The 16400-nt window shown below is 42.1% G+C and overlaps 1 protein-coding gene across 8 annotated transcripts in view; it reads left to right on the plus strand.

Moving 5' to 3' along the window:
• The window catches only part of CTEXP (kinase family with ARM repeat domain-containing protein), a 76323-nt gene that overhangs the window by 39207 nt on the left and 20716 nt on the right, over positions 1 to 16400 (plus strand). For all 8 annotated transcript variants that reach the window (XR_016106905.1, XR_016106906.1, XM_088968384.1 and 5 more), the window contains 5 exons: positions 8557 to 8665; positions 9109 to 9188; positions 9527 to 9608; positions 15951 to 16090; positions 16236 to 16346. Coding sequence is in view for 6 of the 8 variants with exons in the window: in XM_088968384.1 (XP_088824510.1) it covers positions 8557 to 8665; positions 9109 to 9188; positions 9527 to 9608; positions 15951 to 16090; positions 16236 to 16346 (522 nt within the window). In the remaining 2 variants the exon portion in view is untranslated. The remainder of the gene's footprint in view (positions 1 to 8556; positions 8666 to 9108; positions 9189 to 9526; positions 9609 to 15950; positions 16091 to 16235; positions 16347 to 16400) is intronic.

Below are 16400 nucleotides of genomic sequence, written 5' to 3' on the forward strand. Positions count from 1 at the left end.
AAACCCTAGAACCCTGGATGGCATACGGTTTATGAGATAGGTAGCAGTAAGTACAACATCACCCCAAAATCTTGTGGGAACATGTAAGGCAAACAAAAGGCTCCTTGCAACTTCAACAATATGTCTATTTTTTCTCTCAGCAACTCCATTTTGTTCAGGGGTTCTAACACAAGAGCTTTGATGAATAACCCCCATGTCTGAAATATACAAGGATAAACTCTTCTCAAAGTACTCTTTTGCATTGTCAGATCTGAAAACCTTAATTCTGGTACCAAATTGAGTTAGAACAAGCTCATGAAATTGCCTCACAAGTCTTGGGACTTCATCCCGGGATTTCATTAAGTATATCCAGGTGAATCTAGAGAAGTCATCAATGAACAAGATAAAATATCTGTAACCCCCCATAGAGGATAAATGGTATGGCCCCCACACATCAGAGTGCACAATATGAAAAAGAAAAGAGGATATTTTATTGCTCACAGGGTAATTTTTTCTACAATGCTTTGACAACTGACAGGACTCACAATTGAGACTGGACACACTGACTTCCTTAAACAGTTTTGGAAACAAATGGCTTAAAGCAGAAAAAGGTAAATGACCCAACCGACAATGACTCAATATAATTTGACAAACAAACTCTGAAAAAGTAGAACCAAAAGCAACATTCTTGGGATGATCAAAGCATTGGCCAGGGGTGTCGAGCAAGTATATTCCATTCGCTTCATGGCCACTCCCAATCACCTTCTGAGACTTCAGGTCCTGAAACACACAGTGAGAAGGGAAAAAGGTTACACAACAATTCAATGATTTGGTCAGGCTACTTATAGATAACAAATTGGTATTTAATTTAGGCACATGAAGAGTGGAAGGTAAGAGTAAGGAGTCTGTAGCCTTAACAGTTCCCTTGCCGGAAATAGGGGCAAGAGAACCATCAGTCAAGGTGATTTTGTCACGGCCAGGAAGTAAATCATATGAAACAAATAAAGTGGAAAGGTTGGTCATGTGATCAAAAGCACCTGAGTCTATGATCCAAGGGGTTTTGTGTTTACCTGAGGTGGATGCATGGTTAGCGGAAGCCCTTATACCTGAGTGAGCAAAGGCAATGGTGGTTGAACTTCCAGAAGGGATGGATGATGAAGATGCACCTTCAAGCTGACTGATCATCTTTCCAAACTTCTCATATTCAGCTTTCATGGCTGCCAACTGTGTACTGGTAGATTCAACCTCTGTATCTGTGCCTGTGGCTGCATGTGCACTTCCTGTCTTTCTACTATCATTCTTCTTCTGGAATCTGATAGGTACAAGATTGGGATGCAACTTCCAGCACTTGTCCCTTGAATGTTTCGGCTTCTTACAATATTCACACACCACTTCTTTCCTTCCTGAGCCACTGTGAGCTTCTGAAACCCCTTTGGGTTTAATTCCCATATTTGCAAAATGATCATTAATACCAACTCCTTGAACCTGCACTTGCCTTCTACTTTCTTCACTGCTGACCAGAGTATATGCTTGTGACAATGAAACATCTTCCTTGGACAAGATGTTTTGCTTTGTAATATCATATTCAGAATTTAGCCCTGTCAAGAACTCAAACACCCTATTCCGTTCAACCAATTTCCTGTATGTTTCAGCATCCTTAGGGGTATCCCAAGTCACAGCCTCTATCAAATCAATCTCTTGCCATATAGATTTTAAGATTGAGAAGTATGCTGCAAGTGACTTCTCCCCCTGTCTTAGATTTTTCACATCACTTCTCAGTTTGTAAGCTCTAGCAACACTCACTTCTGGGAATAAGTCTCTGCAACACTATCCCAGATCTCTTTAGCCGAATTCATCCACAGATAATGTTGACTGATCTGTGGCTGCATTGAGTTTACAAGCCACCCAACTACAGTGTAGTTCTCTTGTACCCATCTCTCATAAGATGGATCATCCTCTGGAGGAGCCTTCTTGCTCCCAGAAATAAACCCCCATTTTCCTTTGCTACAAATATGGATTTTCACTGATTGTGACCAAGCTAAGTAATTTGTCCCATCAAGCTTGACTGTAGTTACAGCTAGCATAGAATCGGTTGGGGTTCCCAACATCTGCCCATATTCAGTAGTGTTCTTGTTTTCAAAGTTTGAGAAATCCATCATGCAAAGTTCGGTGATAGTTATTTTCTTTTTTCTGTTTCAGCCTCCAAAAGACACCCAACAACCTCCAAACACAAGATATTTCTGATTCTAACAGCCGATGTCTCAAGAGGAAGACAAAAGAAATACAGTCCTTGAGAGACCTTCTGTCGAACACTCAGTGTGCAATACTTAACAGCCCACTGTTTACTGTTTCAGCCTTCAAAGTATAGGGCATTGTTTACTGTTTCAGCCTTCAAGAAGGGGCTGGAATGTAGATGAGACTAGTACCTCTTAGTTTTAACAGTCTCAGCAACTTCCCAACCCAATAATCAGCCGAATAGGACCTCCAAAAACAACCCAGAAATTTCTGGGTAGGAGCAGTCCAGCAACAGTGGCTGAATGAAGTAGTCTCAGCAGCAGTGATTCCAGGGGTATTTCGGCTACTTGACAGTCCAGAAAAGAGATAAAAAACAATCCAGAAATCTCTGGATTAAGTCAGACCAGAGGATAGCCGAATAGTAGCACCGTTTCCAAGGAAACTTCGGCCTTTTTAACAGTCCAGAACAATGAAAAATTAACCCAGAAACAACTGAGCAAAGACTTACAATAAGAGAGTCTCTGGTTTGTACAATAAACCAGGCCGAACACTTGTCCTCTAGGATGACTTCGAAAAACCTTTTCTCTGATTTTAAATCAGGCAAAGCAACTTGTTCTCTGATTCTTCCTGATCACCGAACCCTTCTCCAAGTGTGTAGAAGCTTGGGAACCCTCCAATGACCTCCAAGAATCAGGCGGATGACTGTAAACTCTCAGCCCTAGAACCTCCTCATGTAGTTAGCTAGACTAGAACCACATGAGGGACACGCCAAGCAGTGGCCTGCTCTGATACCAAGTTGAAAACAGTCCTAGAAGTAGGGACTGTGTTTGAAACAAAGAAAACTAGCAAGAGAAGATTAGAGAAGAAGAGAGAGTTGTGGCAAGAAGAGTTAGAGGATGAGAGTTTCGAACATAACCTCCCTCTAACTCTCTAATACACTTTTATTAAGTTAATCTTTTTAGTAATTACAAGTGAGGTCCTTAGTTGGACAAGAAATTACAAAAGAGGAACATAAAAGAGTATGGGCCCAAAATAAGGCCCATTACAGAGAAGAACATAAAGATAACATACAGTAACAGCCTATGGACCATTCGGCCCATCTTCTCTACAGTATTCTTGGGTTACCCTTCTCAAAAGGGTTACCGATGTTTTTACCCCATTTCTAGAAAATACTATGTTTCTATGGATGTGTCTTTCTTTGAGAATGATCATTTTTTCCCTATTTCTCCTCAGGGGGAGAGTAGGGTGGAGGAGAAATGAGTCCAAGTTCTTCCTCCTCTACCTAACCCTCCTCCATTCCGTGTTTTCCTTCGTCGCCACAAAGGTCAGCTGAGTTCAAGTTGTGGAGCAACTTGAAGCTATACCACCAACATCATCAGATTCACTAGGGACAGATCCTATCCAACTGGGTGCTCTTATTCCTGTTGATGTTTTTGAGCCTATTGCTATTGATACTTCATCTGCTAATGATCTAGACATCACTATTGCACAAAGGAAGGGAGTTAGGTCCTATACCACCAAGCTTCCTATCTCCCATTTTGTCTCCTATGAGAACATCTCATCCTCTTTTCGTGCTTTCCTTTCTTCCATTAATAATGTCCCTATCCCTAAAAATGTGGTAGAGGCCCTCTCAGTACCTGAATGGACAGATGCAATGAAATAAGAAACAAATGGGAGTTAGTGGATCTTCCTAAGGGTAAGGAACCGGTAGGGTGTAAGTTGGTGTTCACAGTGAAGCACAAGGCCGATGGCACACTAGAAAGCTACAAAGCCTGATCGGTGGCAAAAGGGTTTATTCAAGTGTATGGAGTAGACTATGTAGAGACTTTTTCTCCAGTAGCTAAGATGAATTCCTCTGAGTTCTTTTCTCTCTTGATGCTAACCTTGATTGGGGTCTTCAACATCTAGACATTAAAAATTCCTTCCTGAATTATGACCGTGAAGAAGAGGTGTATATGGTACAACCAGTTGGCTTTAGTGCCAAAGGCAAAGAACAAAAAGTTTGCAGGATAAAGAAGTCCTTATATGGATTTATAAAAAAAAAAAAGAAGTCCTTGTATGGACTAAAACAATCACCAAGAGCTTGGTTCAGCAAGTTTCATCTGGCTATGTTGTAGATTGGTTACAAATAGTGCCAAACTGACCATACATTATTTGTGAAAAAAGGAGAAGGAAAGATTGAAGCCTTGATAGTGTATGTTGATGACATAGTGATAATAAGTGATTGAAAAGTTGAAATTTAGAGGCTAAAGGACCTCCTGGCCACTTAATTTGAGGTGAAGGATCTAGGTCCCTTATGGTATTTCCTTGGAATTGAAGTGGCCTGCTCACAAAAGGTGATCTTCATTTCTCAAAGGAAATACATCCTAGATCTGTTACAAGATTCAGGAAAAGTAGGGGTTAAGCTAGCCGACTCTCCCATTGATCCAAACCACAAACTAGGTGATTGTTGTGGTGAGATTATCAAGGATGTAAAGCAATTCCATAGACTTGTGGGAAGGCTCTTGTATTTGTCCATGACCCAGCCAGACATTGCTTATGCCATGGGCGTTCTTACTCAATTCATGCCTGCTCCTAGGACCATGCTTAGAGGCAATTGAGAGAATCCTTAGATATCTAAAGAAGTTTCCAGGAGCTGGTTTACTATTCCAGAAGAACAGACATTTGAAGGTTGATTTATATACAAATGCTGATTGGCCCGGATCGGTTGATGACAGAAAGTCCACTAGTGGATATTGTACTTTTGTGGGAGGGAACCTAGTCACATGGAGAAGCAAGAAGAAACAAAGTGTTGTGGCTGGGACTAGTGCTGAAGTTGAGTATAGAGCAATGTCCCATGGAGTGGTTGAAGTTATGTGGATAAAGAACTTGTTGAGTGAGCTGTGTTTTCCAATTGATAGCCCTATGTCCTTGTATTGTGATAACAAGGATGCCATCAACATTGCAGCCAACCCAGTTCTTCATGATAGAACTAAAAATATTGAGGTAGACAAACACTTTATTAGGGAGAAAATTGTTAATGGGGAAGTGTGTAATCCATATGTTATTTCCAAGGAGCAACTTGCAGACATATTTACAAAGGGCTTACATCACTTGCGACACAATGACTTATGTGACAAGTTGGGCATGATTGATATCTATGTCCCAACTTGAGGGGGAAACACTTTATCAGGGAGAAAATTGTTAATGGGGAAGTGTGTACTCCATATGTTAGTTCCAAGGAGCAACTTGTAAACATATTTACAAAGGGCTTACATCACTTGTGACACAATGACTTAAGTGACAAGTTGGGCATGATTGATATCTATGCCCCAACTTGAGGGGGAGTGTTGAAACTATCAGTCTTTTCTTTATTTTAGTGCCATAGGGGCACATGTGTAATTTTCTTCCCATTTATTATTAGAGTGGGTCGCCCTAATATAAATACTAAAGCTGGCACCGCTAGCTAGAGATTTTTACTCCAGAATCTCTTTCTCTCTTTCTCTCTTCTCTTTGTTCTAATCTTCTACTGATATTTTACCAAGAAAACAAGATCCTTGTCCTTTACTTTTTGGACAAGACATGTAAGACACGTATATGCATCTTTTTTTTTAGTTTAATGTCAATAAGAGAAGTATAAGGAAATTACTGCTCTGAATCTTAAATTGGAAAACATCCATCCAATTACTATGTGGATAACATCCATCCAATTACTACTTGACAAATCACATTTTTTTTTGTTAAGTAACTCAAATTTTATTAATAGTAAGCAGACTCATAAATGTCCCTAGGAGAGGGCTGGAGGTCTACCACTCCTACAAATATAATTTCCTTTTACAACTTTGTCCAATATAATTCTTCCCTAATAGCCTCTTGTTTGGCTAATGCATGCCTGACAAGTCACATTCTATTTGTGATCTTTACAATCCTAGACAGAACCTTTTCAGCTTTGCATTAGTTATATTATTTCTAAATGGTCATTACCAATGTTGGTCCCAGATATCTGGGGTCTTGGGAGGGATGGCTAGATACAGACCTAATCTTTGTCATTTTCTCGACGCAAAGTGATCACTCTTAGGCTCAAACCCCTGTTCTCAACTTTCAGTGCAAGAATTTACCATTACACCAAGCAATGCTGGATGGTCCCAGATTTCCAATAACAGTCATCAACATTTAATTTCAACCTGTCTGGTTTTGGGGGCCACCACTGAGGTGAGGCCTGTTTTCTAAGGAGAAATGATTGGCCACCACAGACCATACCTAATGATGGAATCTACATACACTCCTCCAAATTGCTCTCTTATTAATATTTAAACAAAATGACTACTGATCACTAGGTTGAACTTAACAGAATGGTGAAACAAGATTCATGTTGCCAGCCCCATAAAGTTGGAACAAGGCTTGGATGATGATGATGACTACTGATTACTAGGTTGTTGATGATGTTTACATCTTTAATCATTAATCATTGTTGGGTTTCTTTCAGTTCACATGTTCCAAAGAATAACTGTCCTTGTACATTCAAGAGTAGCTTCCCTCTTTTAGTTGATGGAGAGAGGAAATTAGAGCCCAAAATGGGGACAGTGAGTTCTTATGGTTGTTATGAAAGTGCATGCCATAAAAAGGTGATTGGAGCACAGTGTCTATGCATAAGAAAATTGGGGGGGGTCTAGGAATTAGAAGATTCAAAGAATTGAGCGAGGTTTTGTTGGCAAAATGTTTTTTTGTAGGCAAAGAGACTTACTTTGGAGAAGGATAGTACATGATGGTGAGGTTTGAATTCTAGTGCAGTAGAATCTCCCTATGGGATATGTATTTGGAAGGGGGTGATGAAGTTTCATGAAAAAGTTTTTGGGTGTACAATCTAGAAATGTTATAATTGACCAATGGTTTGGGAAGAGATAAAAGGTGTAGTGCCCAAGATTTAGAAGGAATGGGCAGATTGGAGGAGTGTCTATCATTAGATGCATTACATGCAAGATTGGAGGCATAAAAATTCAACACTTAAAAGCTTGAAGAAAGGTAGTGGAAGGAATGGGCAGATGGGAAGTTTATGGTTGAAGTCTTTCTATTCAATGTGAAAGGAATCCAGAGCAGTGATTTGAAAGGTGCACTTAGTTGCATGGGCACTGATGAGGGGAAATTTGGGCCGACCTGTCAACACACGAACACGTGGATCGACCTGATGGCATGGACGACAATTCGACATTTCCTACCACCTCAGCAGGCCAGGTCAGCTCGGGTACCTCGGGCACCTCGGCCAAGACTGAGGTCTGAGCAGCTTGTGATGGCCCGACCTGCCGAGGTGATACGTAGGCAACTTCTAGAAGCTGGCCAGCTGTCTCCGACCTCTCTGGGATCACGCCGCACGTCCACAGGCCTTATCTTATCCCACCCGGATCATATGGACAGTATAAGCCTCATTAGATCACATAAAGTCCACCTCTAGGTACGAAGCAAACTCCAGGTAACACGGGCCGGGGATCTCAGGGGTGTTTCGTAAGACCTATGGCAGTTTGCCTATATAAGGGCTTCAACCCCAACACTACAAGGTATGCGCGATTATTTGCTCACTAGTTCTCTAGACTAAATCCTTCAGCTCCCAAACTCCACTCACTAACTTAAGTATCAGAGTGCCCACACCGGGTAAGCCACCCGGGTCCTCTGATCTTGCTTTCTTGCAGTTCGACTGGCCAACCTAGCAGACTGACGTCCTAGCTGCCCTCCAGATAGGAGCAACCAGATCGTGCACCATTAGGCACTGTGCATTTTAGGGTATGCGCCTCACCTAGGCCCAGGCACAACCCCTTTGTTAAATCTTGCACTTTTTTTGTGTTTTCTGAAGCATAGTGGTTGAGCTGGGGATTCCGCCCCTAGATCCCCAACCAAGCCCCTTGAAGCAAGCCCAAACAAATCCATGTTAGGGACCTAAATTCTTAATTCCTACAAAAAAAAAAGGTTTTATAACTTTAATTATCTGTTTAGGAAGTATCTTTTATTAGGAAGAATGAGCATGTTAATTGTTAAATGGGCTTGCCTCAAGGGGCATGCAGACTTGGTTATTAATTTTGAGGTGTCTTTGTAATGTTTATAGACAATAATTTTTCAATGAGTACTTTCCTTTTTCTTATTTATTCATATATCCTCTCCTTGAATATTATGAAAAACAAAAAAGAAAAAGAAAAAGAAGCAAATAAAGAAAGAATAATAATTGAAAAGTGATGTAGGTAACAGTACCTTAGGTTTCCTTTTGGAATTTTGGTCTGATCTATTTGTGCTTTGTCTTTTAGTATGGTTAGAACTTCTGAAGTTAGTTTCAGTGAGCTGAGGTGATTTCTCATGAAAAAAAAAACTTTCATGCAGCAATATGAATGGCTAATTGGATCACAATACAAGCCGATGGAGCTGTCAAAATCTGACTGGGCACTTATCAGAAAATCTCCACCATGGGCTATTGATTCTTGGGGATTAGGTTAGTCCTTAACTTCTTTTTTCAGACTCAAAGAACATTGGAATATGAGTGTGACTTCTATTGCATGGAATTTGAAACAATGTTGTCATGAAATTATTTGATGGGAACAAGAAAAATAAAACTGATAAGAATTAAGAATAAAGAGTATGAAGAAAGAGGGATTAGAGAAGAAAGAGTGAGATGAGAGATCATTTTTGTGAATAAATCAAAGAATACAGCCATCCCAAAATTAAATGATGTGATCCATAAGCAAAAACTCATAAGAAGACTTAACTGCCTAAATAATAACCCAACTGAAACTAGCTTATTTCTTACAAGGCTTCAAAATCTGATAAAGGTTTTTTATGTGTCTTTTTGGGCGGTTAGGTTATGAATGTTCTTTTCTCTAGTTTTAATTTTTTTTGGAATGCAATTTTTAAATATTTTTTATATTGTTCCTTCAGGTTGTCTTATTTATGAGCTCTTTTCTGGGATGAGGTTGGCAAAAACTGAGGATCTACATAACACTGGTTCCATTCCAAAAGTGAGCATTTACAACCTCATTTAGTTTTCCTAGTAGTTAAGCTGGAACCTCATGCAATGTTTGGGGTTTCTGTACGGAATGTCAGCCAACAGAAAGCCCAAAATACACTGCTGAATTTCATGAATGGGCTATTAAATCATTTCAGGATTTATACAAATGGGCTTTCATATTCAACATGGAAGTTTATTACAAAATGGAGACATCCATTATCTTGATATGCCCAATTGGAAGGACCATATTTCTATATCTGGAAGTTTATGCATGTTTTTAGAAGTTTCTCCATCTTTCTTACTCTTGGAAAATTCAATTCTTTTTTCACTTATCCATTCTTTCCTCAGTCTCTACTTCCAGATTATCAGAGGCTTTTGAGTTCAACACCTGCTCGTCGATTGAATGCTTCAAAGCTTATAGATAACGGTGGTGAGTCCTTTCTTTTCTAAGGAGTTTCTGTACACACCTCACATTTAAATGTGGGCAAATTTTTACATCTATTAATTCTATTGTAATATTAATATTTTGACCTTTTTTTTTCCTATTAGCTTTGCTTTCTGAAACAACTAATTAGTATGCAATTCATATATTGAAGATTTATTTTGAGAATATCTAGAATATTGATATGTATCAATTTCCACTCCAAGTTTAGCTAGATCTTCTTGTGGAATTGCATCTATGTTGTATCTAGACCAAAGAAATGGAGATTAGTCTGTTCAGATCTGTTTGTTTTGTTTTACAAATGAAATGATAGAGTTCTTCATTTGGAATTATCAGAATTGGGCACTATCGATAGAAATATCATGGCTTAAAACAAAAGATAACCATCTCCGTCACCTTGCTTCTAACCCTTGAAACTATTGCTGCTTTTTGTATAACAATTTGAATGTTTTTTACTTTTTTCCCTTGTCGTCCCATCTTTCATAACAGACAGAGAGGTTGGAATTGTTAAATGGCTTAAAGGAATTGTTTTCCTCAAACACCAATTCATACTGATGGAGTGGTTCTTTGAAGTACAATCTTACTACCCTTCTCTGGTTTTTGTATCAATGGATAAATTTAATTGAGAATATATCAACAAAGGGAGAAGGTACAATAAAAAAGGCATTCCAGGATTGAAGAGGCCAACCTGCAAGAGATTACCCCTCCTATTGTAAATCTGGAAGCATCCCACAACAATAACTCCAAGAAGAGAAAACCCCCAAATCGCTCCTGTAAATTCCTCCTCTGGAACCAGAAGAATAAGATATTTTCTTTGGCAGCTAAGGATCTAGCCTCCCTCATAGTGTGCTGCAAAGTACAGGGCCCTCTCAATCATTCTTCACCCATCTTTGAGGCTCCCTCATTCTCCATTGATTATAACCAAGAGATATATCATACAGTACCCGAAGTAGTGATGTTATCTCTACATCAATGTAGTTTTCATGGTCCATGGAACCTGATGGAGGGTGATTTGGCCCGACCTTGTAGTTCAGGTACACGTGGGCGTGACCCTACTCAAACAGTGACTCAGCATGACAGCCCAACGGACGTGAGCACAACTCTGAGGGAAAATCCCGTCGAGTTCAGCACGACAACTCGGTAGGCAAACTACTCGCCGAAAGCCGCCTTGCCCGCACCTCCTCCCCGGGGTTAAGGCACTTCAGGGGGTCTCAAGTTCAGGGCACCCTGACCCCTTTTGAGGCCCGAGCTCCTCCCAATGGACCTCGAGCCACTCCCAAGCAAGAACGCACCGATTCTTCTCCGGACGCCCAGTTCAGGGTAATTCGCAGGGGAACAGTTCGGTATACCGTAGGGGGCTTCCTGCCCGATCGTCGTACCCGACAAACCTGTGGACAGTAGGCATGTCCCCCTCGCCGCGTCAGCCACCTTTAGAAAGGCGTCCCATAACTGACAGGCACGTACCTTGCACGATGGCCCCACGCGTGCCACCTCAGCCCTGCCTGTAACGGCTGTGGCAGACTGACAGTGGCGGTTATACCTTCCCTGTCAAAGGTCAGAGGGACTGAAGCAATGGAATTCAGTTATAAAGGGCTTATTCTCAAGGAACAAGGTATCTTGGAATCACCTGCGTAACCCGCACTCTTAGCCTTCGTTCTCCTTTCACTTCTTGCACTCAATACTAACTTAAGCATCGGAGCGTTCCCGCCGGGAAACCCCCTGGGAGTTCTTCCTCTTTCCTCTCGTCTCAGGTACCTCTCAGGAGCCACACGAGCGCCATCTAGGAGTGACCGAATTGCGCTACATCAGAACCTAAATAAACCAGAGAAAAATCTTCCTCATGATTGATGTGACTCCAACTCTTGAAGGATCTGGATTCCCAAGGGAGTAATCACTAAAATTCAATGTGATTGCTCCTTGAAATGGAGGGTAATCATTGTTAATGAACAATAGACCTACCGTTGATGAAGATTATACATGAAATCTTCTCCAAACAATTATCAGCAACCAAGAAAACCTGAAATTGTTATCTGTTATGCAGATCCATGGAATTTTCTCCAAACAATTATCAGCAACAGAGAAAACCTGAAACTGTTCTCTATTGCGACATCCATGGAATCTTCTCCAAACAATTATCAGCAATGGGGAAAACCACTATTAATGAGCAATAGACCTACAGTTGATGAGGAATACATATAGAAATCTTGTTTTGCGCTTATAAAAAATATCTAGTTTTGCGATTCATATTTATGTTTGACTCTTTGAAATGCGATTCGTGTAGCCAACTGGACATAGTTGGCATAAGCCTTGGATGATGATGATGATGATGATAATGATGATTCACACTGATTCTGGGTATCTATTAGATATCCATGACAGAGGACTTTGTTTTCTGGTTTCCACTGGGAGTGCAATTTGTGAGATAGGAACTACATTCTACTAGAGTGAAGTCCAGAGGAGGATCCCCTCTTGAATGGTGGACAAGGTTCCAGAGCATGGAAACTACACCCATCAGATTAAATTTTTCTGCATAATTCATATCCATGTCAACTCTGAGATATTTCTTACATGTCTGAGAAAGAAAGTGGACTCTGATTTCCTGCTTTCACCATGGGAGTGAAACTTAGGAGATAGGAACTGCCTTCCCAACTTTATGAGTGATACCGAGAGGACAATGTTATGGACGCCTTCCTCGGGAAGACGTACCATCGCCGCCGGCAACAACAGGCACCTGACCCACCGCTAGCAGCAATAGTGATTCAGTGATGCTCATCCTACCCAATTCGGCAGCAGCAGTCTTATCTAGATTAGATTAGCTCATTTTGCTTGTTCTTATCTCTTATCTTATCTTGTCAGTAGCTTATCAGATTAGGACTAGCTTACCTTATCCTTAGCAAGATAGAACTGGAAGTCTCCCTATTCAGCAAGGAGACTCCCTTTGATTAGGACTCTTGTAACCTCCTATTTAAGGAGACCCCATTATTGAATGAGATATCGAATATTCAGTTGAAGAAGTGAGTTAGGAGAGTTGGTGATCTCTTGAACAAATCACCAGAGGCGCCAAGATAGGTTCATCAAGAGCAGGAAGGAACAAGGGAAAACAGGAGGTTTTCCCTGTGGACCGACCCGTGACGAGATCCTATTCCCGGGCTAAACAACTTGGTATCAGAGCAAGGCGTCATGGGTGATCTGGAGCAGCTACCATCCAGGGTCCACGACCTCAAGCACCAACTCGTGGAGACCAGCTCCGAAGTCCGTGAGATCAAAGACGAAGTGAGGGAGCTGTGACGCCTGATGGAGCTATTCCTTTCTAGCAGGGAAAGGAACTCTAAAGGAGGGACAGCTACCAATGGCCGCCGACCAGATCTGCCAGAGTCTTCTGGTGAGCAGTAGTCCGTTAGCCAAAGAACTGCAGTCATCCCCAAGTATAGAAGACTGGAATTCCCGTCGCAGAACGGCAATGGAGACCCCTTAGGCTGGTTGTATCGCTGCGAGTAATTTTTTCGGAACCAACGGACAGATGACCGGGATAAGGTAAGTCTAGCCGCCTTTCACTTAATAGAGGAAGCACAACTTTGGTTTTATCGGTTAGAGCAAGAAGAACCCGGGCTCAGTTGGCCCCAGTTTAAGTCCTATTGCCTTCTTAGGTTTGGACCCCCACTGACTAGCAGCCCACTGGGTGAGCTGATTAACCTTAAACAGATCGGCACAGTGGTTGAATATCAGCGATAGTTCCAAACCCTCCTCGCGAGGGCATCCTCCGTACGACTCGACCAGCAAGTGGATATGTTCACGGCAGGGCTATCAGAACCCCTACGGGTGGATGTCGAGATGCAGATTCCCCCAAATTTGGTCACAACCATGAACTTAGCCCGCGCGTTCGAGCGCAAACTGCAGTTCAGCCGCGGAATTTTTAATGTGGGTCGGCCACCAAACTCATGGGTACCCCCAAGATCAGCAGCAACGACCCCCTCTTCTGCTACCAGCTGAGAACTGAAATCTCCCACCACCATCGCCTCTAGACCAATGACAAGTATAGGTAGCAACATGGCCGTTCCACCCATTAAGCGTCTGACCAGGGAAGAAATGGCAGAACGTCGAGCAAGAGGCCAATGTTTCAACTGTGATGACCTCTACTCGGCAGGACATAGATGCAAGAGGCTTTTTGCCTCCTCATTGATGAACAAGAGGAGGAAGAAGAACCAGTCATATTCGAGCCAGCATCCATAACTCCACCCGCGAGGGCATTCAAAAAACACTACACCGCGTTCGGACTGATTTCCATTAGCGAGGTATGAAGACTTCTATTCGAGATTTTGTCCAGAATTGCTCCCCATGCCAACAGCACAAATGGGAAAACCTACACCCAGCAGGCCTCCTTCAGCCCCTTTCCATCCCGACACAGATCTGGGCCGACATCTCCATGGACTTCATTGAGGGACTACCCAAGGTAGGTGGCAAACCAGTTCTCTTCGTGGTAGTCGACCGCTTCTCTAAATACGCCCACTTCATTCCTCTATCACACCCGTATAGTGCCACTTCGGTTGCCCTCGCCTTCTTTACACATGTCTTTCTCTTACATGGGTTACTAGAATCCATAGTCAGCGATAGAGACCCAATTTTCACTAATGCCTTCTAGAAAGAGTTATTCCGGATACAGGGCACCGCCCTGGCCTACTCATCAGCGTACCGGCCACAAACCGACGATCAGACGGAAGTGGTTAACCGCACAATCGAGATGTATCTCCGCTGTTTTGTAGGCGATCAACCACGACGGTGGGTGGATTGGCTCCCTTGGGCCGAGTACTGCTACAACACAGCCAACCATTCTTCCCTCGGCATGACTCCCTTTCGTGTCGTTTATGTCAGGGATCCTCCCCGCTTGCTGTCCTACGAGTCGGGTTCTACTCGTTTGGAAGCAATTGATCATTCCTTATAAGAACGCGACGCCCTCCTAGCCAACGTCCGCCTTTGCTTACAGCAGGTCCAGTTCCACATGAACTCCACTATGACAAGCACCATCAGGAACTGTCATTCGATCCAGGACAATTTGTTTGGTTGAAACTGCAGCCCTACCGGCAACGCTCCTTGCACCACAAGGCTGCCCCTAAGTTCTATGGGCCCTACAAGGTTCTACAACGGATTGGCAGTGTGGCCTACCAGCTGGAATTGCCTGAGACCAGCCGGATTCATGATGTCTTCCACATCTCCTTGCTGAAGCCATTTACGGGTGTTCCCCCGGACCAAGTTCCCTCCCTGCCACCCTTGAAAGATGGCAAGCTGGTCCCCAACCTAAAGCTGTCACCCACTCTCGTTTCAATCGTGGAATCCTTGAAATCTTGGTGAAATGGTGTAACTTACCAACAATAGAAGCCACATGGATCCCATTGGTAGAGTTCCAAGCCACATACCCCGAGTTCGAGCTTGAGGACAAGCTCGTAGTCCAGGAGGGGAGTAATGTTATGGACACCTTCCTAGGGAAGACGATGTACCATCGCTGCCGGCAGCAACAGGCACCTGACCCACCGCCAGCAGCAGCAGCAGTGATTCAGTGATGCTCATCCTACCCAGTTCGGCAGCAGCAGCCTTATCTAGATTAGATTAGCTCATTTTGCTTGTTCTTATCTTATTGTTCTTATCTCTTATCTTATCTTGTTAGTAGCTTATCAGATTAGGATTAGCTTATCTTATCCTTAGCAAGGCAGAACTGGAAGTCTCCCTATTCAGCAAGGAGACTCCCTTTGATTAGGACTCTTGTAATCTCCTATTTAAGGAGACCCCATTATTGAATGAGATATCGAATATTCAGATGAAGAAGTGAGTTAGGAGAGTTGGTGATCTCTTGAACAAGTCACCAGAGGCACCAAGATAGGTTCATCAAGAGCAGGAAGGAACAAGGGAAAACAGGAGGTTTTCCCCGTGGACCGACCCATGACGAGATCCTATTCCTGGGCCCTCAACAAACAATCCCTTCTGAATGGTGGGCACGGTTCTGGAGCATGAAATTCACCAAGTATTGGAGTTTTGAAGAACTATAGTTTTCTTAAGTTTAAGTGGATCATGATCTTACTACAATTTATAATTAGCTATTGGGATTGCTATCAGGAATATCTGAATCTTTGGTAATATTTAAGTTATTCAAACCCGCTGGAAGCTTTTCATTTAGGGCCGTTTAATTCTTTCTTTCTTTTTCTTCTCTTTTATTACATTCCCTGTTTTATCTTTTACCATTGCTTGGTTGATGTCACCCATGTTATTGTTTTACCATTGAGCTGCAAATTTCCCCTGTTACTTCTTTATACTTATTAGAGAGGTTAACATTCTTGGCAGAGTTTTTTCAGAATATGTTGGTAGAGACCATACAATTCATGGAAATTTTAAATTTGAAAGATAGTGTTGAGAAGGACACCTTTTTCCGTAGGCTTCCAAACTTGGCTGAGCAACTACCTCGCCAAATTGTTCTAAAGAAGGTCAGATGCTTGAAACAAGAATTAAAACCTTGATATCATAGTGTTACATTTTCCTGTTGCCTTGTTTATTTATTTTTTGATAAATAGCTGTCGCCTTTTTTATTGAGGGGTGCCAACTTGCAATTTGATCATTGGAGTTCTGCAGCTACTCCCTTTATTAGCTTCGGCTTTAGAATTTGGTTCAGCTGTTGCTCCTGCCTTAACTGCATTGCTCAAGATGGGCTCATGGCTTTCAACTGAAGAATTCAATGTTAAGGTTATTTTCTTTTTAATGCTCATTATCAATTTCCTTGTGATGTTTACATCCTTA

Source organism: Nelumbo lutea, chromosome 2 (assembly GCF_056320005.1).
Source record: "Nelumbo lutea isolate HS-2025 chromosome 2, American lotus-T2T, whole genome shotgun sequence".
Taxonomy (NCBI): domain Eukaryota; kingdom Viridiplantae; phylum Streptophyta; class Magnoliopsida; order Proteales; family Nelumbonaceae; genus Nelumbo; species Nelumbo lutea.